Source organism: Lampetra fluviatilis, chromosome 26 (genome assembly GCF_964198595.1).
Source record: "Lampetra fluviatilis chromosome 26, kcLamFluv1.1, whole genome shotgun sequence".
In the NCBI taxonomy this organism is placed as follows: Eukaryota; Metazoa; Chordata; class Hyperoartia; order Petromyzontiformes; family Petromyzontidae; genus Lampetra; species Lampetra fluviatilis.
The window spans coordinates 10,686,598-10,710,042 of NC_136300.1; the positions used below are offsets into that span (position 1 = coordinate 10,686,598).

The window sequence follows — 23,445 nt, forward strand, 5'->3', positions numbered from 1 at the left end:
ACTAGATCAGGAGTCCCAATGTAATTGAACAATCACCCCACACGGGCTTTGTTGGTTTCTCCACACGGGCATCAATCTCATTTCAGAAGCCTCATGTTTGCTGCAGTTAATGCTGCTGATGAATTGGTTTGTAATCGGTGATGTTGGACATTTTTAGGCAACTAAAGATTGAATAAAAGACGGCCGTGACCGAACCATTTGTGTGTGCGTGGTGGGGAGCGGTGGTGTAGCAGTTAGTACACTCGCGGCCAACACCAGTGATGATTATCTGAACCAGTCCTAGGCCTCTCCTAGGTCTACTCTGCCTCGAGTATCTGGTGCAGTGTGGAAACATCGCCACTGGGAGACAAAGGTGGCCGGGTGTGGTGCTGGCGACCCACCCCCTCGTGAGCTGTGTCGACCATCATAGGTGCCATCTAACAGCATTTGCCCCAACAGTCTTAAGGCTCTACGAGGGAATCTGTCTTTTTTGCGTGCGTGTGGTAAGTTGTAAGCGATGGCGTGGTGGTGTTCGTGTGCTGCGCTATGAATCCAGCCACCATAATTTGGTTCCTGTCGAGGTCGACTTAATAGAGTACTTCGTGAGGTGTGTAAACAAAAGCACTGGGGATACAAAGGCGGCCAGGCGTGGTATTACACCACCCAGCTGTGCACCCATGCCAGCTTCAATAGGCGCTCACTAACAGCACTTGCCCCAACAGTGAGACTTTTTGAGGATTTCTTTGGTAAATAACATCATCGTTGCAAAAAGTGTGGACAGACTAAAAGGGATGACGAGAAACGAATGCCCAGAGACTAACATGGGAAAATGAATCTCCATCGGGTTACATGGGAAATCAGAACACCCGTAGGCCAACATTGAATAACGAATGCCCACGGAATGCCCAAAGGGTTACATTGATAAACGAATGTCTTGGAATCCTGACGTTACAGGTTCGATTTCATCTCCTGGGGTGGGAGGTGAAATAATTGGCAAGTTTCTTAAAGTCATCAAGTCTCCGTCCAGCGATATAAATGGGTACACCACGGCCAAAAAGGCAGGTCGTGTGTGGTGGGTGAAGTGTGGTGGGTACTCCGACATTCTTCTCGCACGTCTGCTCGGTGTGGAAGATTTGGCAAAATACCCAAATAGAGGCCACTCCCTTCCGCCAGCAGTGGCGTAAGCGCAATTGCAGGCCTGCACCTTTGACTTTAGCATCTCGCTGTAATGACACATGGATCAGCAGGGCCACATTAACAACCAAATGTCACACAAACTAAAAAGTTTGCGCAAAGCAGCGTGGGGAGATGCACGTCGGGCGGTGGTGGCTGTGCACGTGGCTTGCAATTCAGCAGTGGAGGCGTCAGCGAGGGTCGTTCGATCACCACACACATTTCTTGAAACTCCCTTCCCGTGGGCAACGAGGACGTGCACATACCTTGGCTCGCCAGGAGACGGCAGTACAGCAAAAGGTGGGCTCCACCTGCACCGTGTGTATGGGGTCGAGCAGTTGGTTCTCGACCGGGAGTACCCCTTGGGGTACGTGCGGTTAATTGTGTGAAATAATATCATACATGAGTCACTGGTGAGTAATCACGTATGAATCTGCCAATATAAAATAACGACGATACAAATTAATGCCATATGGTAACCGAGGATGATATAAAAGACGAGATTTGAAGCTTTCGTCACTGCAAGGATTCATACTCTGGTTTTTTCGTTAAAGTCACGTAGATAAAAATTAAAATAAATTACATCTAAATTAAATCACGACGTTTCAGGCGCAACACAAGAAGGACACTTGTGTTGCGCCCGAAACGTCGTGATTTAATTTAGTTTTCATTTATTTGATTTGATTTTTTACCTACGTGACTTTACGGAAAAAAACCATATAGTGTAGATATAAAAGACCTTTCTAAACTCATTTATCGTAAACTATCTGGTTTCCAAAAGGAACGTTGCGAGGGTGAACAAATTGCGTCCTGCGTGAAGAACGTCCGTTACATTTTTATTAATTGGCTTGCAGATACTAAGCTCGCTAGTTAGGATATCTCACAAAACGGACAATAATTAAACTATTGATGTTCATTCTTCGTATATTTATTTCTCAAAACCATGTTGGGTCAGGCAAGGAGATACTCGGTTGAAACTAAATTTAACCAGGGGTACGAGTCAAAAAAAGGTTGAGAACCACTGGCATAGAGTGTTGCCCCCTCGCATGCGTAGGGTTTTCTGCGGGTGATCGGGTTTCCTCCCACAAGGTAAACAGTCGATTAGCCGAACACATTCCTGCAGAGGGAGCTGGTAGGAACGTTGGGTTGCTCGGTCAATGGCCAGGGTCAACGGCGGCGTGGTGTATTCCGCAAATATGCCCGACTGTGAGGGCGGGCACAAGCCGGCGTGAGTAGGTTAAACGTTGAGTTTTATAAGGGCACCACGGGGTGACCAGCCCCTCCCCACCCAGCCCCACCCCTCCCACCCCCCACCCAGCCCCACCCTCCCCACCCAGCCCCTCCCCACCCTCCCCACCCAGCCCCTTTCCACCCTCCCCACCCAGCCCCACCCTCCCCACCCTCCCCTCCCCACCCAGCCCCTCCCTGCACGACGGACGGACACAATAATCCCCTGTGAGCTGGTGTAACCAGGAGGTTCCTAACAGTATAACACCTTTATAGAGGGCCGCAGAGCTTGGGCAATTGTTGGTAGCGCCGGCTCACCGCGTGGCCGCTGCTGCCTTCCCGTCCGTATGTGGTTCGTATGTATGTTGGACTTCTTTCGCACCGTACGTAGCCAACCGTGCTAATCAGAGGGAAAGTTCCTCCTCCTGGCGCCTCCCTCCAAGAGCGAACGAATCCTTAGACACAAAAAGGAACACGTTCATTATAGAGGGCATACGCAGGTTAATAATGAGGCAAACTTAAGAAACGAATTCCGTGCTTCAAGTTCATTCAACCAGATTTTGCAACACTCCCAGGCCACGCGCCTTACGATCACGATCGATTGTGTGCTCTCAAGCCCAGTTAGCATCACCTTGCATCGTCTGGTTCACCCGAGTGTGGACCTCTGGGTGGGACCCAACTGCCTGGAGTTGTGTCGTGATTATCTCGAGAAGTGGGAAAGGTTTATCAGCCGATTGTAGCAGCTATCGTCTCATTATCCTTGTGACTGTTTTGGGGGGAAAATATTTTTGCCAACTTCCCAATTTGAAAAAAGTGGCGGTTTTCAAATTTTCTTGCTGTGGATTTCACACCTGATGATGATTGCTTATGTTGCAGTGGAAACGTCGTGATAATTTTAATTGTTTAATATTTGTATTATTTTATTATTTCCCTTCTATGTGACTTTACCGAAAGAACCAAGAATATGAATCCCTGCAGTTACGAAAGATTTAAATCAAAACTTAACACTGGTTCACTTGTCCCCACTCTCTACTAGACATCTGGGAAAAAAAGAGCTTAATAGCTCATCGGATTACTCCAGTATAAATAAATATTCAGATTCTTCACGAGAAAAGGCCACACAGAAGTCGCTTGATTTACGTCTCGTGCTGATTTAGATACTGTGAGACCCCGGTGTACGACTCCTCCTTTTACGTTGTTTCGCAAATACGTCGCCACGTCAAGGCCGTAATTATAATAGATATTGAGTGGGACACATCCCCCCCAATATTCAAATATCCTCAAAATGGTAAAAAAAAATTTTATTATTATTTTATTATTTCCCTTCTACGTGACTTTACCGAAATAATCAAGAAGATGTCCCTCTCAATATATTGCTATAAAATAGATTTCAGTTTATATTATTGTGGTTAAACAATGATAAAAAAGAGAAAAAACTGAGCAATGTAATAACAATACACTATTAGTCATTATTGTAAAACATTAATAAAAAGTCCATCCCATGTGTTAGTGAATATTTTAGGCAGGAAATTAGTTTTAAAATTTATATTTTTTTCTGGGGGGGGGGGGACCCCAGACCCCCTGGAAGATTTGGTCCAGCCCAATGTTGACTCCATGGCCACGTTATTTATACCGCTGTCTGATTTGCATCGACTCGACTCCCACACTTAACGTCGCCGATAGCATCGTCCGTCCTTTCTGGCATCTGTCGCAGCGGTCTTCGCCTCCACCACCGACTACCCCGTACGTCGCTTTGTATTTACGTCGTTCCGACGTTCGTCGTCCCGACGTTCGTCGTCGCACCTTTCAGGGACGCATCCCCAACTTTAACCGGGGTATTACTGCACACCGTAGTACCGTATTCAGGGCACGATGGTTCTCCCATAGTGCCCTGAATAAGATGACAACATCGCACTGCGTGGGTAATGCAAGAAGGCAGCCTCAGACCACTGAATCCAAATCAGATCGTTTCAATCTCTACAACAGCTGCCTGCATGCTTTACCACAGGTGATGTGTGGTCAATGCAGGTTTAATGCCTTGTAAGAGGCGTTAAAGCATTTAAAAAACTTTTTTTCATCAACTTGATACAGAAAAAAAGGGTCCCCGTAGTTATAACGTCTTAACCCGTGCTGTGAATGTTTTGGCGTTTGCATCGTCCTTGGGACTATTCGCCCTTTGGTCCACCAGCACTGGTGAGATAAAGCGATAATAAAAGGGGTTGTCTGTGGTGGAAACCAATCAGATTCAAGGACAATGCCTACATTATAGCCACCGCTGTTTATGGGTTTCCCCCACCACCTTCCCCGTACCATCCCCTACAACAACAGCCGTCATTCACCACTAAGTGGCGGTGACATCACCACGGCGCTTGTGCCAGGCTAGGTGCACTTTAACCCGCTGGCAGGTCACGGGGAAAGTCCCAGGTGTTACGGGTTGACCGAGATGCACCACCTGTGCCAACTTGCTGCGTTTTATTCGCTTCGCTCGTTGTTGTGAGCGTCGCTCCTCTGCCCTCCGTTATTGGAGGGCGACTGCCTCCACCTGCCCAGTAGCAGCAGCGTCCTTCACGAGCCTCCTCCTCCACAGAGGCCCTTCTTGACACCGCTGGTACCAGTCATTGGCAAGCCCGCTCAGCTCCATATCCTCCTGTACCACATCACTCCACCAACCCCACTCCCCATGCACAACCAATCGAACCATCACTTCACTCACCCGTACGGCCATTCAACCCGCCCCCTACACTCCCACCCGCCCGCCTTGCCCATCTCCCACTGACCTTCGACCTTCCTCGTTCACCCACCTCCCCCCACCACCCACACAATGCAGTCATAACCCCACTTTCTCCTCCGATCCACCACCCTCATCCCAGCCCTCGCTATACAACCCTCGCCCTCTCTCAGCCTCTCACTCACGACTCATCCGACTCAACTATAAACCACGTGCGCCTCTCCCAATTGCGCCCTCGCGACGTGGCTGGGTTCAGATGGCTGCTGCTGCTGCAGATGGTGGCCCTGCCAGACATCAGCCGCTCGCCGGCAAAATAGCCGTGGTCACGGGCTCCACATACGGGTGAGTGCCGAGCGGTTGGGGGTGTTGGTGGTGTTGGTGGTGGATGCGGTCCCTGTCTCCAGGTGAGAACCTAATGCAGTAAAGGTAACATGAAAAGAATGAAAACATTTTTAGTTTTACTTTCACGTACTTTGAGTCGAACGGTTCAGTCGTTGGATGCTGGGACTCGAACAAGTAAGTATGCCTGAACGTTCGGATGGTTAAACATTACATCTTAAGGCGATTGAACATTCGTAAGTGCGTGTGATTGCAAGTCCGACGTTTTATTTCGGGGACTGCCTGTACTAGGCAAGGTCGAGTGCGGATGCATCGAGTGATAGTACAGCTGATGCATCGGTTCACGCAGTTCTGTACAAGTTCTGATCGATTTGTTTATTTAGGGTTGTTCCACCGCGTGTTGTTCTGGCATCATGTCCGAAGTTTCGCCCCACCGCGTGCTGGAAGATATCTCGGAACTAGACTGAACTTCACGAGATGGACAAAACGCACAATGGCCAGCCAGTGCGAGTAGTAATTAGACAAGACGAGAAGTGAACTGATTTTAGTTACTGGAGAAGCTCCCGTCGGGCATTGTGCCGAACAACGAGCAGTAGGACATGTTATTACAATTCTAGATTTGAAGCTTTCGTGACTGCAAGGATTACTCTTTGTTTTTTCGGTAAAGTCACGTAGGTAAAACAATCACTAAAATAAAAGAAGAGGGCATTAATAATGCCCTCTTAATAATGCCCTCTACGGGGAGGAATTTCACTTATCTGTTAAGAGTTTTTAACAGACGAGATAAGAAGTCAGCTTAATTTATTTTAGTTTATTGTTTTACCTACGTGACTTTACCGAAAAAACCAAAGATGTTATTACAACTCGAAAACACAGGAGTGAGATCTAAATATCAATTGCGTTCCAGTGAAATCTTAGAGCAGTGATGATAATGGGGGAAACGATTCCTTAACTGGGGAGGGGTAAAAGGGGAGTAGGGGTGGGCGAATGAGCATGAACAGCCCGGTTCGTCCACTGCTGGATGACACACGGAACGCCTACAAAACACCCACTGCGTGCTGTTTGATCACCCATCGGCAAAGCACGATCCAGACTCAACAGCTGCTCAACTTCTGAGCGATGATGTGATCCAGTGCGTTCCGAGGGATCGGGGCAGGAATGGTGATGAAGTGGTTCGCGCACTGCTGCGTTACAAACCTGGCCCCCCTGGGTTCCATTCCTGGCCACGACCAAGATCAGTGGCGAGTTGGTCTTGGGTTCCGCTGCACTCCACCAACTCGCACTGACCAGGGTGGTGATGTGTGGTCAACAAACCTCCATGATCAGGGGTCTGTAACCTGCGGCTCGGATCCTGAGTCGCAGGCAGCTCTTTAAGGACTGCTTCGTGATGTTACTCATTAAGGACCGTCTTGTATTCATATGCATTGCGGCGCTTGAAATATTGAGGGTTTTTTTTACCGAATTCGAAAAAAAGGCTCTTGTTGTTTTGGTTGCCAAACCCTGCCCATGACCTAAGCGGTCAAAGGGGCTTTAATATCAATACTGCTCAGGGTGGTTCTATGGGGGTCAGGCTGGGTGACGCGGGAGGGGTTATCGTAGACAAGGTTTGCAAGGTCAACTTTGTGTAAACGGGGTTGAATTCATACTACAGACAACAAGTGGTGGCGACGTGCCAGGCTAGGTGCACTTTGAGGCTACGTGAATTGTGGAAGGCTCGCTGCTGGAAAGAGGCCCAGAGACAGACCCAGGTGTTACGGGTTGATTGAGATGACTGGCACCAACTGTGCTCCCCAACCGCACGGTACTGCCCTCGGTGCTGTGAGTGTTGTTCCTCCACGCATCACTGTTCATCTTGGAGGTTGCAACGCTTGCTCCGGCAATGATTTTGGCACAAAGTTTCCATGAAACGATTGATCTAATTATAGCGATATAGGGTACGTTGATAAAGGAAAATTATCCACACGTGTAACTTGTGATCTAGAATAGTATAGTGCTTTACGCCGATAATCCCGACATCCAAACCATCCGAGCAACATTGCGATAAATATCGAGTGAAATATAATTTATTCTCTATTTTTGTGTACAAATAAAAGTGTGAACATTGAAAAACTTGTTTTAACCTATATTTTGTATCGATATTTATTTTTGTTTCTTAAGAGATAAAAACAGGATCAGATTTCAGGACCTCCCAACCCTCTGGTGAATGAATCAATGAGCGAACGAATACGATCACTGTAATCAGTGAAAAAGATGAGTTAACTGCACGAACATATGATGTGTGCTGCGTCCAGGATCGGGCTGGCCATAGCGCGCAGGTTGGCCCAGCATGGCGCCCACGTGGTCGTGAGCAGTCGTACCGAGGAACACGTGGCCCACGCTGCCGAGGAGCTCAACGCCGAGGGCCTGAACGTCACGGGCATCGTGTGCCACGTGGGGGATGCCGCTCAGCGCACAAGGCTCATCAAAGAGGTGGGGCCATGACCCTGAACTTTGCACAATGAGCGTGACCCCTGCCTGCCACGACGGGAGGTTCCAGCAGCAGTTACCATGCCCACCGCTGACGCGCATCTTCATAGCAAACTCAAACTTCAAGGTTGAAATTTAAAAAATATTACAAACACACATTCAATGAAACTTTGTACCTGTGGCCCCATACCACGGCGTAGGGAGTGGAGTCGATTGCGCAAAAAGGGCAGCAGACAGGCAGGAAAGATCAGCGGGAAATGTAAGGGATGCCGGGAAAGAAGTCCTCAAGGCAGACGAAGAAGAGGGCACGGCTCAAGATGAGCAGCAGGGAGAGCGAAAGAAGAGCACCGGTGCAGGAAGGGGAGTAGGAGAGGGAGTAGGAGGGGGAGAAGGAATGACCGTGCCGAGATGTCGGAGATGAGAGGGTGGTGATGATGAGAGGGGAGGGAAGAGAGAGAAAAGAGGGAAGGGATGAGCAAGCAGAAGTGAGCTGCATGGAGGGCGTCAGGGAGAGGGGAGGCATTCAGAGTGGGGGTAGCCACACATAATTCACGTGATTAACGGGAGCCTTGAGCTGATTTAGGATCAGTGAGTGTGTGGTACACAGTGATCATGAGGGTATCTGGGAACCCGGGGTGCAGTGAGGCCCGGGTTCACCAATGGAACTCATTAAACTTGTACTGCTGCAACAGAAATAATATTTCATAAATAGTTTGAAAGCTATACGTCACGATTGGTTGGATAGTGTTTTGCACGGGGACTACACCTCGCAATGTGCATATATTCTGATGCGTTTCACATGTAAAAATGTTAACAACCAATTAAAATGGATTGCAGAAAATGTTTGACCCGGGCCGATAAAGGAGGCTACAAAAGTATTGCTCAATATAAAATAAGCAAAACAAGTGTTATGTACAAGTTCGCGAAGCAAATTAATATATCGCCAATCATTCGTCATCACCATCATCACAATCATCACTTATCTATCGTAATCACCTCCGATTAGCACAATTGGCTACATATATAAATCCAATCAACTACCATACCTACATCTAAAATGATCCGTAATGATTATCATCGGTTATTCATCAGTAGACATCAGTCATAATGACAATAATTAATCGGCAATAATCAGTCATTCACATCTTTTGCCGAAACGCACACGCCACTCCGTGAGTTGCGCAATTCGGTTGTAACTTATCCACAGAATAGTTGTGAAAGATGTACTTTGTCCTGGCTATGCAACCGTGTAAATGCCATCATGAATGTGTGCGCCCTTGCAGACTGTGAGCAAGCTAGGAGGGCTGGACATCCTCGTGCTCAACGCGGCAGTGAACCCGTACGTCGGACCCCTCCTCAACGCCACCGCGGAGATCTGGGATAAGGTTAGAGGCTCCAGAGTTCGACCCGAGAACGCTAAAAGGCGAACACTGCAAGCCCATGAAGAAGGCGGTCTCTGGTGTAGGCCAATCAGTTTCAAAGACAATTTGTGCATTATTATCTGAGTATGTTTGTTTGCATGTTTTGCCACAAGTACGTGTGGTTAATGCAGACTTGATTTCATGCAAATTGTATCTAATCATATTTTATTGCCTATTCTTATTTTCATTATTATTTCTACTATTCATAGTCAGTCGGCAGTGATTTTCACAATCCCATGCGTCCTCTTAGGTGCAGTTATTGGACATCTGTATGAATAAATATTGTCATACTAAAATATTCTGACGGGTTGGTGGGTTAATTGGTTAATTGCTGGGCTATTTTATTGGTTAATTTAAGTAGTAAATGTATGTATTAATTAATTGGCTGACGTGATAATTTGTTATTTTATATGTGACCGCACAGGTGCTGGATGTGAATTTAAAAGCCCCGTTCCTCTTGGTGAAGGAGGCCGCTCCTCACATGAAGGAACGAGGGTGAGTGACGGGCGTGGGAAAGAGGAGTTGGGGGAGAAATGAGGGGGATTGGGGGGGAGCGAGGGAGGGAATAGAGTCGTATCAAGTTGATTTGCTTAACCTAGGATTCGGCAACCAAAAAAGACAAGGGCCATTTTTTTCGAATTCGGTAAAAAACAAAATATTTCAAGAACTGCAATGTATGTGCATACGAGATGGTGGTCCTTAATAAATAATGTCATGAAACAGTTGTTAATGAGCCACATGAATCTCCGGAGCCAAAGGTTGATAACCTCCGCCCATGGTAAACTGGACTTCCATGGTGAACTGGACTTCCATGGTCAAGGGTCAGCAAGCAAAATAACAAGAAACATTGATTTAGAATCTCAAGAGCCACACTGCAGTCCTCAAAGAGCTGCATGCGGCTCCGGAACCGCATGATGCCGACCCCTGGCTTCACGTGGTGAGAACTCAAGGGAACAAACTGAGTCTCGTTTGCAAGAGTGGACTGACCTGCATCACCAAAATGACAACAACAAAACAAATAAAGTGAAATCATAGCAAATGAAGCAAATAGAAATCAGTGCAAAAGCAAATGCGTCATCACGTGACAAATCGAAGATGTCGGCAAAAGCACGCATCGGTGTTTAAGGATGGATTCCGTGTGGCATGGCGTGAGATGACGCACACGGAGCGGGCACCGCCAACCACTCGCGGCATACACCTGGCACCTGCTGCGTATAGCTGGCAGATTAACCAGGGGGGTCTCTCATATCAGCACCTCCCCACCTCCTCCCCCCCACCACCTCCCCCCCCCCCCCGGTCGTGTGGTTTAGGGAAGGTGCGGTTGTATTCATCTCGTCTGTCACCGCTTACTTCCCAAACGAGGTAAGGGGGTCAAGGCTTCAGGGCTCAAGGCCAGGTTAAAATAAAAACCATGAACAATTGTTATTTTACCAGGTAAGGCCCATTGAGCTATACGGCTTTTTCAGAACCTATCTAGCCACCAAAGATAGCTCAATTAAGTGGCTTATCACGTGGAAATGTATCGCGGCCGAATATTCTAAACACGTTGATTCTAAATGTGGAGGGAAAAAACTGGAGGACCCGGAGAAAAATCCGCGTGACCATGCAGATTAAAAACATGCCAACTCCAAACATAACACAGGTGTCAGGGTCGGGAGCGAACCCACGACCTCCTGCATTCCAGGCAAGGTCGTTAACATCGCATGACCTACTCGGGGGTCCCAAGCTGCATTCCCCTGGCAGGGGGGTAAGGACCCTCTCGATCGATTCCTTGCTCCCTTTTAGCAGTGGTTGGACATTAGAGGATGACAATGATAAACGATGGTGGTGGTAATTAAGACGCTGCCAACTCTAAAGGTTTGCCAAGTGATTTAGCATCGGCAGCATAACATCGAAATATGGAAGTAGGGGTCTGCTACCCCCCAATTCTTGTAAAACTGGAGGTATGCACCTTCGTGCTCACCACCCTCACCACAATCATCTCCTTCACCACCTTGACCAAGCTTACCCACCCTCACCACGAGCAAGGACCTTACCACGCTCACCCACTCCCACAATGCTTACCGTACCATGCTCACCAAGATCACCATCCCCACCACGCTCACTGGCCATCCCTTTGAGGGTTGCGGTGCCGACTTTTAATCGGTGCTCGCTAACAGGGGGCTCGCTCGGTGGTGCCGCGTGCAGGACATAGGCCCCTACTGCGTGAGCAAGACGGCTCTGCTGGGCCTCACCAAAGCCCTGTCGCGGTCGCTTGCCGCCATGAACATCCGCGTGAACAACGTGGCGCCCGGGCTCATCGAGACCGGCTTCAGCGCCGGCGTGAGTGACTCCCAGAACTTACACGGGAGGTGCAGACTTGCCTGGGAATGTGTAGACTCGCCCAGGGACGTGCAAGCTTGACCGGGGAGGTGCAGACTCGCTAACACCACTTGCTCCAACAATCCATGTAGGTTCCATGGGGGATCTTTGTCTTTGTGATATAGTGTTGTAACATGATGTGATCACAGTGTGGCGAAGGTGGCTGTGGTGGTGTGGCCAGTGCGGACGTGGTGTGCAGTCACATTTTGGTGTGTGCGGTGCGTGTAGCTGGTAAAGGATGAGAAGATGATGGAGATGTTCAGAAAAGTTACCGCCATTCCCAGGTGAGTCTTAACGTCCGGCTGAGATCTACACAACTCTCATCCCTAAACCGAGGCCTGACGACCTTATTCTTATTACCCATAATGGTAAATTGGAATTCCCACCCACTGCCTTGGGGGGCAGTGGGCCCAAGCACCGAGGCAGTTGCACGTCCTGCACACTCAATAGCTATACATGACCGAGCACGACACTAGTCTATGAGTGTCTGCGTGCATCTGGGACTTGGTGGTAAAGCGTGGTTGGCTTGGGCCCTGGTTGCAAGGGGTGATAATGGAGCCCGCTGTCCCAACTTGCCCTGCTACCTCCTGGCCTCGTGGCCCGGTGCCTGCATGGGCCTCTGTGCGCTCCTGTGCAGTTGCATGGCCTGCACACTCGATTAGCTGCGTGACTGTCCAGCAGTGGAGATGGCGTTGGGTTTGACTTTGCAGGGCTGGCTCCCCCGAGGAGGTGGCGTCCCTCGTCTCGTTCCTGTGCTCCCGGGATGCCGGCTACATCACGGGGCAGACGATGGTGGTGGATGGAGGGGGAATCTCGCGCCTCTAGCGCCCTGCACAACGCAGCCTACACCCTGCGCGATACAATCTACCGTCTCCACCCTGCTCTCCACATGATGCACCCTACATCCTGCGCAGTGCACAAAGCATCCTGCATGATGCTTTCTTCACAACGTATCCAATCTCACTGCACCCTGCACAATACAGCCTGCAACCCAGCCCTCTGCTCCGTAGACTTAGCTCGCTTCCTGCACAGTGCACCCCATTTACCAGCACCCTGCAATCGGGACGCTTCACCCGTCTCTCTGTGGTAGCAGCTCCTCCCTGCACCACCCGGCTGACTCCACTGCATGCCGCGTTCTGCACGTTGCCTCAAGGGCGTGTGGGTAAAGCATTCCCGTGGTAATTATTCAAACTATAACTTTTTATTTCACCAGGTAAATGACTTATATAACTCTTTTTAGAAGCAATCTGGCCACAAATGATAGTTCAACAGAGTGGCTTATCTTGTAGAAATGTATTGCAGAAAAATACTCTAAACGCATGTTTCTAAATGTAGAGGGAAAAACCAGATAACCTGGAGAACAATCCTCGCAACCACGGGGAGGGAGAGAGACATGCAAACTCCAAATATTCAGGTGTCACGGTCCGGATCGAACCCACGACCTCCTGTAAACTAGGTGAGGGAGTTAACATCTCACCACCGTGGCGCCATTATTTTGTATCAGGTTACACAGTAACAGACTCGAACGAAGACGCAGTCCCTCCACATGGCGTTTAACAGTTTGTGGGGCAAGCAAGTGCTGTTAGAGCACTTTTTCAGGCCAGCAAGTTATATGAGGGGCGTGGGTGGTCAGTTTTACCCAGGATAGCCACACTGAGTCTCATGACTTTTCAGGAGAGTCCTGCCAGGATTTCCCAGCGATGATTGCTATGCACAGTATATTCCAACTGAGTAATTTGCGGGCAATTTTATTAAAATCTGGTCCATTACGCTGGGACCTTCAACATCCGCTCGGAAGCAGACGGCACGTGGTGTCTTTGCGGTGAACACGCCTGTAGCATTAAACAGGGCGGCCGCTGGATTAGAACCGCAAACCTCCGCGACAAACGGCGAACGCACTACTGTGACAGATACACATGTCGAGTGTGTAATCACTCAACATGTGTGAGTGATTACGCACAACATTGCGTTGAGTAATTATACAACAATGTTGATTCCACACAACAATGTTGTATTGAGTGTAATTACACGCAACAATGTTGATTACACAACGTTTTATTGAGCGTAATTACAACAATGTTGATTACACACAACGTTGTGTTGAATGTAATCACACAACAACGTTGTGTTGAGTAATCACACGCAACCAAGTTGTGTTGAGTGTAATCAGAATGTTGTTGTGTAATTACACGCAACAATGTTGATTACACACATTTTAATGAGTATAATTAAAACACTGTTGATTACACACAATGTTGTGTTGAGTGTAATCACACACAACGTTGTGTTGAGTAATACAGATAGTCCCCGAGTTACGATGGTCCGACTTACGATATTTCGATCTTACGATGGCGATACGACAAAATTGTTAAATATTTTGAATTTCGCGCGGCAGGCAAACGCAGCAGCGTACGAGGTACGATGCTGTACGTTGGGACGCTGCCGGGATGTTACGCATCTCACGCCTTGTGTGATGCAGATAGGATTGTTTCCTGAAAAAAACTTTCTATTAAATTGCAGTTCATATAGGTAGGCTCATAATTTACCTTTTTTTTACTGTGCAATACAGTATTGTAATTAATAAATACATACAGTATATAGTTTTTACAGTACGCCACTGTAAATTGCTCTGTTTTGCTAAATTATCCCCATTCTTTAAGACTCCTGGGTAGGCTAGGCCATCTTCGACTTACAATTTTTTGACTTACGATGGGGGTCGTCGTAACGCATCTCCATCGTAAGTAGAGGACTACCTGTATCGTCACAGGCAACAATGTTGATGACACACAGCGTCCAACAGAGGGCGTCGTAGTCGTGGCACGGGGACGCGAATTTTGAACGCCACTTTCGGCGCCGTAAAGCGATCAGAACCGGAATATTTATTTATTTGTACACTGGAGGAATCCGATGAGCTATGAAGCTCTTTCCCACAGACATCCAGCGTCTTGGCCGTCACGATATAACGATTAGAACGAGGCCGTTAAACGTGGAGGTATAAATGAGGTTAATACTGGTAGGAACCTCCTGGTTACACCAGCCCACAGGGGATTATTTTGTCCGTCCGTCGTGCATCCAAAAATGGGAGGGGTGGGGCTGGGTGGAGAGGGGAGGGGATAGGTGGGGAGGGTGGGAGGGGGTGGGGCTGAGTGGGGAGGGGCTGGTCACCCTGTGGTGCCCTTATAAAACTCAACGTTTAGCCTACTCACGCCGGCTTGTGCCCGCCCTCACAGTCGCCCATATTTGCGGAATACACCACGCCGCCGTTGACCCTGGCCATTGACCGAGCAACCCAACGTTCCTACCAGCTCCCTCCGCAGGAATGTGTTGCTAAGTCGGTGTCGTGCTCTAGTGAGGTTGCCATGGGCGTGGCCGTGTCAGGAGCGAGGTGAGGGTTGAGGAGGATGAGGCGAGTGGTGAGAACGGGGTGAGGAGGACGAAGTGAGGGGTGAGGAGGGCGAGGTGAGGTCGGTAAGGGAGGTGCCCTTCTCAGGACCAAGTCGCGTGCGAGTGTTGCACGATATTTGTTGCTATGCTCGATGTTTGATTTGTGACAAAACAATGAATAAAGTACTCAATACATCATGAATTATCGTCAATTATTCGTTTCTGCTACATAGAGGGCTGGTACCCGCGGGTGCCTTGGGGGTTCACGTGATCTGGCTCCGCCCACGGTAGGCGGGGCCAATGACGTCATCTCCGGCTTTGACGTCACTCCGACAGGGCGAGCGAGCTGAGCGGCTGCTTCTATCTCTTGCGCCCCCAACAGGAACTATGAGGTTCTTCAAGAGAGCGCAGCAGTTGCAAGCGACGCTGGAGACTTCGAATTCGTCAACAGTGGAGGTGAGTGGCGCCACCTCTTGCCTTTCAGCGGTATCGGAGTTATACGAATTAAATACCGTGATCACATCGAGAAAAAATAATATATAGATTTTTTTTGTTATTTAAGTTTCACTTTAAAAATTGAACGCTTGATACGTAGGTAAGGAGGTTCATAGTTTAATATCACAGATTGAGTTTCATCAAGGATTTTAGTCTGAAGGAGCTTTCTCTTGGCAAGGTGGTCCTTGTTTGCGTTGCCATGGTGACAGCATCTCGGGCCAACTGCCATCGTCCAGCAGCTGTGCCTGGGTGTCACGTGGTATTTGGTGACGCGATAAGGACGAGCCATAGACTCCGCCCATTTAGGGTTGGCTCCGCCCACATAGGGTGGAGCCAATTACGTCACCACTGTAATGTCTGTTACGTCATTCATATCGGTTTTTGGGTCAGATCGCGTTATTATGTGTCGCAACCCTCCACCACCCGACACGGCCAATCAGTAAAAAATTTGTCACGTTAACAAAACGCCAATTAGTTACTTCTTCAGCCCACCGGTTTGTTTGAAGAGTGAATCCACAACATTTAGTATTTGAGTACGACGTTTCGCTGGTAATTACCTTACTAATCTTGGCTTAGGGGCCGTCCATAAATGACGTCACGCGATTTTGGGCGATTTTTTTACCCCCCGCCCCTCGTAACACAGCGTCACAAAAAGTCAGACCCCCCTCAAATATGACGTCACATAGTTAATAATAAAAATTGATCAAAATGAGTGTTATAACAATTATATTTAATTCATATTTATTTAAAGTTGCTCGTTTTGATGTGACGTCACATTTCTCAAACCCCCCCTCCCCCCTCGTCAACACATCGTCACAAATGTCTGATCCTCCCCCCCCCCAGGGGCGTGACGTCATTTATGGACGGCCCCTTAAAGCTTTCGTGACTGCAAGAATTCATATTCTTTGGGTCTTTCGATAAAGTCACGTAGATACGTTCAAAGAAAATAACAAAAATAACAAAAAACTACGACGTTTCTATCGCAACACAAGCGGTCGTCATCAGGAAAAAGGATGCCGACCCAAATAATATGATTACTAATCTATTATATAATTACAATACCCCCCCACACCTCCGCCTCTGATCTCGAAACCTGATGGGGTTCAACAATGATGACGTCATCCTGCACTATTTAAGACGGGAAGCAGATGGGTGGCTTCACTATTCTGGCAAATCGCCCAAAGATGCTGGATGTAATTACCAGTGAAACGTCGTACTCAAATGCTAAATGTTGTGGATTCACTCTTCAAACAAACCGGTGGGCTGAAGAAGTAACTAATTGGCGTTTTGTTAACGTGACACATTTTTTACTGATTGGCTGTGTCGGGTGGTGGAGGGTTGTGACACAATTATAATAACGCGATCTAACCCAAAAACCTTTATTATGAATAATACAGGTCGCGCAATGCCTATGTGATTAATTGTTACGTCATCAACGCATGGACTTCTTGTCGCTGCGAGGTGGCCTGTGTTTATTTCTCTGGGTCGGCAAGAGCATCAATGAGATCCTTCAGCATACCACAGTTGAAAGCAACACAGGAGACACTGAATTTGTCAACAGTGGAGGTGCGTTTTGATGGCAGAGTTGTACTTGGCAAGAAAGCGGAGACAAAGCTTGGCTGGAGTGGAGGCCACCGCTGGAAACCTGTATGGAATTAATACAGGCAGTCCTCGCTTAGCGCTCAAGATGCGTAGGTGGAGAAGTGGGCATTCATCATAATAAAAGGCATTCATCGAATCAGCGCTTGAAGGGTTATTATACCATTGTACATATGGGGATGCCTTCCCAACAGCGTCGTCTCTTATGAACAATAAATGAGGGCTTCATTGGGGTGTCAGTATCAGCGCAATTTAATTATAGTAATAAAACAGATGGTAAACATTGTATCAAAACAAATATATATTTTTTATATCAATAAGTATTATGCAATGTACTCGCCTGATGCTCACCCACCTCGACCGACCTCATCACTTTGCATGTTACCATTCTAATTGATACTTTCCCTTGACCTGTTGGTCTCATTTCCAGCACTAACACTTGCAGGCCTCTTTCCAGACATTTTGGGGCTAAGATGCTCACTAAAAATATGAAAACAAGGCAAAGAGAGACCAAGGAAGAGCAAACACGTCGGCGAACCAGGGCGTCTTTTAAAAACTGGAGAGCGCTGCGTGGCTCAGAGCGTACTGTGATAAAACTGAATAACAAAGATTGTAATAACACTGACAAAATTATCAAAACTTTTTTTATATGTACTCGTAACCATACATCGTCATAATTGAATCGTGGGGGTTAGTTGCTGGTTGCCCCAGAGCGTTCGTCACTCTCATTGGCTGAGCGAATGTAAACAGAGATGGCGGTGGGTGCATTTCTGAGACCAACGCTGCTGCGCGTTCTACCACTGTGTTTAGGCTGAGGAATCGTGGTGTTGCCTTGCGTGAGTGTGTGGGTGTCAGCGTATCTGTCCTATGTGTCTCCCTGCGTATAAGGCACTTCACTTGCCATGTGCCATGGTGTTGTCTCCACCATCCGTGTCAAATGGCGTCTGTCACGATGCGAATGAAGGCAGGATTTACACTGGGAGGAGCTAACGTGCCCATGCCATGTGCCCTTGCTCCCGTCGCAGTTGCCAATGCCGGAGAACGAAATGCACCAGCTGTCCCAGGAGGTGTCGAACCTGCGGTCCAATCTGGGCAGGGCACGAGCGCACTTCAACACCCTGCGTGGTGCACTGAGCCAGAAGGATAAGAGCCTCCACAAGATGCTGCACCAACTAGAGATCCACCGTGCTGAGGAGGTACCGTGGCCGCCGCCCCCCCCCCCCCGTCCCCTTGTTGCACGGAGCACGGCTAAAATTAAACGTGTTCTCGTTGTGAAGCTCCGTGGCGCACAAGCAGGGATAACAAAACCTCAACATATTCGTCAATAAGACTGCAATGGATATTGCTTTGAGTTCTCTGCTGTAAAGAGGGACCATTGCCTGAAACGTCGCCTTTTAGATGTTCTGCCCTATTGAGTGCATTGTTTTTGATGAATGTGTTGAGTTTTTATTCAGAGTGCAATCTGAACGACAAGGAAATGGGCCATTAAATAAGTGCATTATGGGAGGTGGCTGGGTGCCCCAGGGGTCAGAGATGCTGTGCCGGCACTGCTGAGATGCAGGATCAAATCCAGATTACAGCTGCCCAACCACAGTGATTTAACCGGGTTCCCGAGCGTAATGAGTTGGTGGTCTCAGCCTGGTCGCCAATGAGTGCACAAAAAAACCCAACGAATAATATTTTGGTATCATGGAATCTCCCCACAATGTGCATGTAGTATGTTTTACTGATTAATACACCTGTATTGGGCTGACCAGCATGGGGAAGTATAGTAAAACACATCCCCATGACCAACATGGCATTGTGAGTTGTTCTGGATATTGACTCCATTTGAAGACGATTATTTGGGTGCTCGGAATTTCTTCATAATCTTATGATGAAGAGCGTTTCCACGTTGTATGCATGCTTACAAATTGTTGATATATCATGGTTATATTTTAGGAATTTATTTTATTATTCGAAATATTTTATATTCTCTTTAAACGTGATTGTGGTATGTTGACTACGACCATGGGTGTTTACCCATGGTCGTATTGTTCGCAAAATAATCTAAACTTCTGTTTTCATCTTGAAAAGCATCCATTGCATGTGTGTGCATCCGTCTGCGTGCGTGCCACCTATATGGGCACATGTGCGTCTCTGTACTCGATCCCCGTGTCTCTGCATGCTTACGTTGTCTCCCTGTACATGTTGTTCCTGTGGCTATGTACAAGTCTCTCCATGTGCACTGTGACTTTCCGTACATGTGTCCAAATTTTTACATGTGACTTGCTTGTGTCTTTGTGTGTATATGTCTCTGTATGTTTATCATTTCTCTATTTCTTTTCGTGTGCCTCCTGCCCCTGTCTCTGTCTCTATTTCTCTGTACAACTACATACTGCGTGTGTCAGTATGTCCTCATCTGCATGCTGCACGTGTCTATGATGAGGGGCTGCCCACCTTTACATACACGTGCCTGTGCCACTGTGCCCATCTGTCCGTGAGCAGCTACGGGCGCACTCGCAGGCCATCAACAGCCTGCAGGCGGAGTTGGAGGCAGCGCGGCGGGGTGAGCAGGAGGCCGAGGAGCGTTCCGTGCACGACGCCAAAGCCGCGTCATCGGAGCTGGCAGAGTTCACGCTCAGGACTGAGCGGCTACAGGAGCAGCTGAGACAAGAGCACGAGGAGACTCTGAATCTGGCACGCATGGAGCTGGCCGAATATCGTGCATCGCACACGCACGCCGACTCAGAGTACGACGCTCACGTCGTGCACATCGCGGTCCTGCAGAAGGTGAGGCCTCCACTCTCACAACAGCCCCCCCTTCTACCCACACTCTAGCTCCCTTGTCATTCGGGGCCATTGATTGGTGTCCTGGAAAATACTTGATAAGCCACATAATCCCTTGGAGCTCTTTTCATAATTGGCCAAGGTTCATCCATTGCTGGATGTAGGCCTCCCTGAAGCCACCACCACAACCTCTTACGATCTTGCAATGATAACAATCCACTTAGTACCTGCACACAATCAGATTCCATTGCTCCATTCCCAGGCTGACCATCCGTCATGCCCTCAAGCAATGTGTCCTGCCCAACTTAATTTTCTCAATATTTTGGGTGAGCGATGGAAATAATTACGAATGTATTCAAGTTACATGTAATTATGTGTAACATAGATACTGCCCGTCCTCCGCCCGCAGGAGCTGAAGGAGCGTGACGAGCTGCTGCGGCGCTCTGAGGCCGACCTGGTGGTGGCACAGGAAGTGGCACGAGAGCGTGGCACTGAAGCCGAGCGGCTGGGCGCCGAGGCCGTGGAGCTGAGTGTGACCGTGCGTGACCTCTATGCCAACCAAGAGGTGCAGCAAACTGAGGTGGACACCCTGCGGGATGAAGCACTGGAGTTGCAGCAACGATTGCAGGAGACCAACACTTGCTTCGAGGAGACCGGTGGGTAGGGGCCTGTGCTCCCAATCTTTCTAAATCCACGGACCCATTAAACACTCATTTTTGTAGACCACGATGCACCAAAATCGAGTCTAAGTCCTAGCAACATTTCACACGTGGACCACTTCCGTTAACATGGTAGGACTGCACTGGGTTTACTAAATGCTCTCTCGCTAAGTCCTTCCTGTGCATGTATTATTATTTTGGACCCTGTTTGAATACAAGCTGGTGAATAGGTCTGAGGTACCTAATCCCTCTTAGCCCTTAGTCTCTGCTACTACTACCGCTGCTGTTACTCTTCCTCCTGATGCTTGCTGCTCTTTCTCCAGCTGCTGCTGGTGGCTATACTGTCTTGATCGCCGTGGTTTTGTTTCCCTTTCGACAGCCAATTCTCTGGAGCAACAGCATGAGCGTGCGGAGCTGGCTCAGGCAGAACTGGTGGCAATGCAGGCATGGCTAGGCGAGCACAAGGTGGAGTGCGAGCGGATGCTGCAGAATGAGAAGTGCCGTGCCCGGGAAGAGCTCGACAACACCAGGTGCGTAGCGCAGGCACAGGTGGCAGCGACGGTGAGATGGGGGGCATGTTCAGGAGGGTGCTCGGCGGGGGTGGGAGTGACTGAATGGCGGTCCGTAGCGAGGTGGCAGAGGTGAGCGGTGGTGGGATGGCGGTAGAGTCACGTCAAGGAGTCATGGCACGAGAAGGACAAATACCTGCAACGTCCAAGGTGTTCAGATCACGCGTGTGCGAGCGTGTGCTTCCGAAAAGCAGAACACAGGGTGACTGAGGTTGAGTGATGGACATACGGGAAAGTAGAAAATCACGGAACAATTTGTAATACAATCCACGTTTGAAAAAAGTTCCCAGGCTGATCTGCTTGTAGCGCCAGTCGCACCATGACCATGCAATTGCTTTTACTGAGATTTGGTGATCTGCACATACGCACCGCGGCCTTCAGCTTACCGCGTCTCGAAGGCCCATTCTGTTCCTCTTCACTCCCCTTGCCCCGCTCTTTCCTTTACCTCCCCTACCCATTCGTGATCCCAAAGTACCCTATGTCGCGGTCTCTCATTCTTTAACCCTTGTATGCCCCTGCCATCTAAATGATTACATTCTGTCACTGTTTTTAACTATGTCAAATGCTTTGAGTGAATTCGCTTCATAAATATACAATTAGATCAGATATATGGGACAGTGCAGTGTGAGTTCTTCCACGGTTCGGTGTTGGATTCTCAGTGCGAGTGAGCGAGCGAGTTAGCGAGCGTGGGAGTGCCCGTGCTTGACGCCATGCTGCCTCCTTGTGGTGTTGGACAGGGGCAAGATGGAGTTCATCAAGGCCGAGCTGGGAGTCTCCAAGGCAGAGGAGGCCGCGACGGCACAGGAAGTGGTGCGGCTGCAGTACACAGTTCATCACGCGGATGCTGAGATGAATTTCATGCGCAGCCAGATCGACATGCTGCAGCACCAGGTAACCTGAGGCTTAAGCTGCAGCCCCACACCTCTATTTGTGTGCACGTGAGTTCGCGTTTAAAGTCAATGTTAAAAAAAAAATATATTTCATGGAAGCAGGTTCTTAAGTGCAAATGTTCGTAAATCTGGTATTCGTAAGCCGAGGACTGCCTATATACTTATTTTTCACACTGGTGTATAGATGTGCGCTGGGTTACTGAACATTCTCTGTTTAGGGACTGTACCACGTTACAATCCATCATCCCACCTCTAGTAGAAGTACCTACTATTACTAGACAATCTCCCTGTTGCTACGTGCATCTCGATCCCATCCCTTAATTTGACCTTTTAATGCACCTTTTGGGTTAATTGATTCATATATATGGGCTTTTATAGGTGTTATTTTGGGTTGTATGGATGGTGGTCGCCCATCCAAACACTATCAAAGTTAAACCGTGCTTTTGGGTCATTTGGTCACGGGTGGTATGGTGTATGGACATATGTGAAAAAGAGTTTCATAACTGTTCATATTCCTATATTTAAAATAAAGATACTGGTTCTGTATGTCTTTTGTATCTTAATGTTCTATCGTAACTGCACGCAGTCATTAAAATGCTTTGCCGTATCCCTCTGCTGCTTTATGCCCGTGGCCCACACAGCTCTTTGAGAACAACAAGCAGCTGGGATCCCTGCAGGCGGGGATTCAGGGCTACCAGCGCATGGTGGCGGATCTGCACGCTGAGCTGGTGCCATCCCACGAAAACTTGCAGAGCTTGCACGCACAGCTGCAGGATCTGCAAGTGCTGCACCAGCAGAGCGAGGCGAAGGTGAGCGCACAACATTCGGCGTCACAAAGATCCCCCATATATTATTATTTGGTTCTTTCGGTTAAGTCACGTCTAAAGATAAAATAATAAATTAAATTAAATAATAGAATACGACGTTTCGATTGCAACACAAGCAATCATCATCAGGTATAATGAAATAGTGACATAAAATCTAACCAGAAAACTATAGACAGACATATTAGCAGACAGATATTACCAAGATACATAGCGAGAGTAACACAGGTAACAGAGAGGGGTGATCGTCTCTGTGTGGTGGCCTTAAATAGACAGAGGGGGGGGCGGAGGCAGAGAGAGGGAGGGGGGTAGAGAAAAAATTAGCATATCAATTGGTGCTGCAAGAACGATTACACGGCAAGCAAGCCTGAAAATCAGGAGAAAGACACACTAAAATTAAATAACCTAGTAAAATATCGAAATGTAATGTAATACAACACAGAGGGTCGGTCAACACACAATTAACGCATAGCCTGGTTGATTACGTATTTCAAAGATTGCTAAGTTAGAATTTGAGTGAACATTCTAAAGAGGACACAGGCAGAGAAAACAAGTCTTTAGA

The 23,445-nt window shown here is 48.2% G+C and overlaps 1 protein-coding gene across 1 annotated transcript; it reads left to right on the forward strand.

The window, feature by feature from the left end:
• The first annotated feature begins 5,293 nt into the window (after positions 1–5,293).
• Positions 5,294–12,898, forward strand: LOC144942207 (dehydrogenase/reductase SDR family member 4-like). Its single transcript, XM_078868963.1, has 8 exons — positions 5,294–5,449; positions 7,738–7,915; positions 9,196–9,297; positions 9,758–9,828; positions 10,644–10,695; positions 11,521–11,655; positions 11,923–11,978; positions 12,405–12,898. The coding sequence occupies exons 1-8, from the start codon at positions 5,364–5,366 to the stop codon at positions 12,517–12,519; spliced, it is 795 nt and encodes a 264-aa protein (XP_078725089.1). The 5' UTR covers positions 5,294–5,363; the 3' UTR covers positions 12,520–12,898.
• Positions 12,899–23,445: the final 10,547 nt, after the last annotated feature.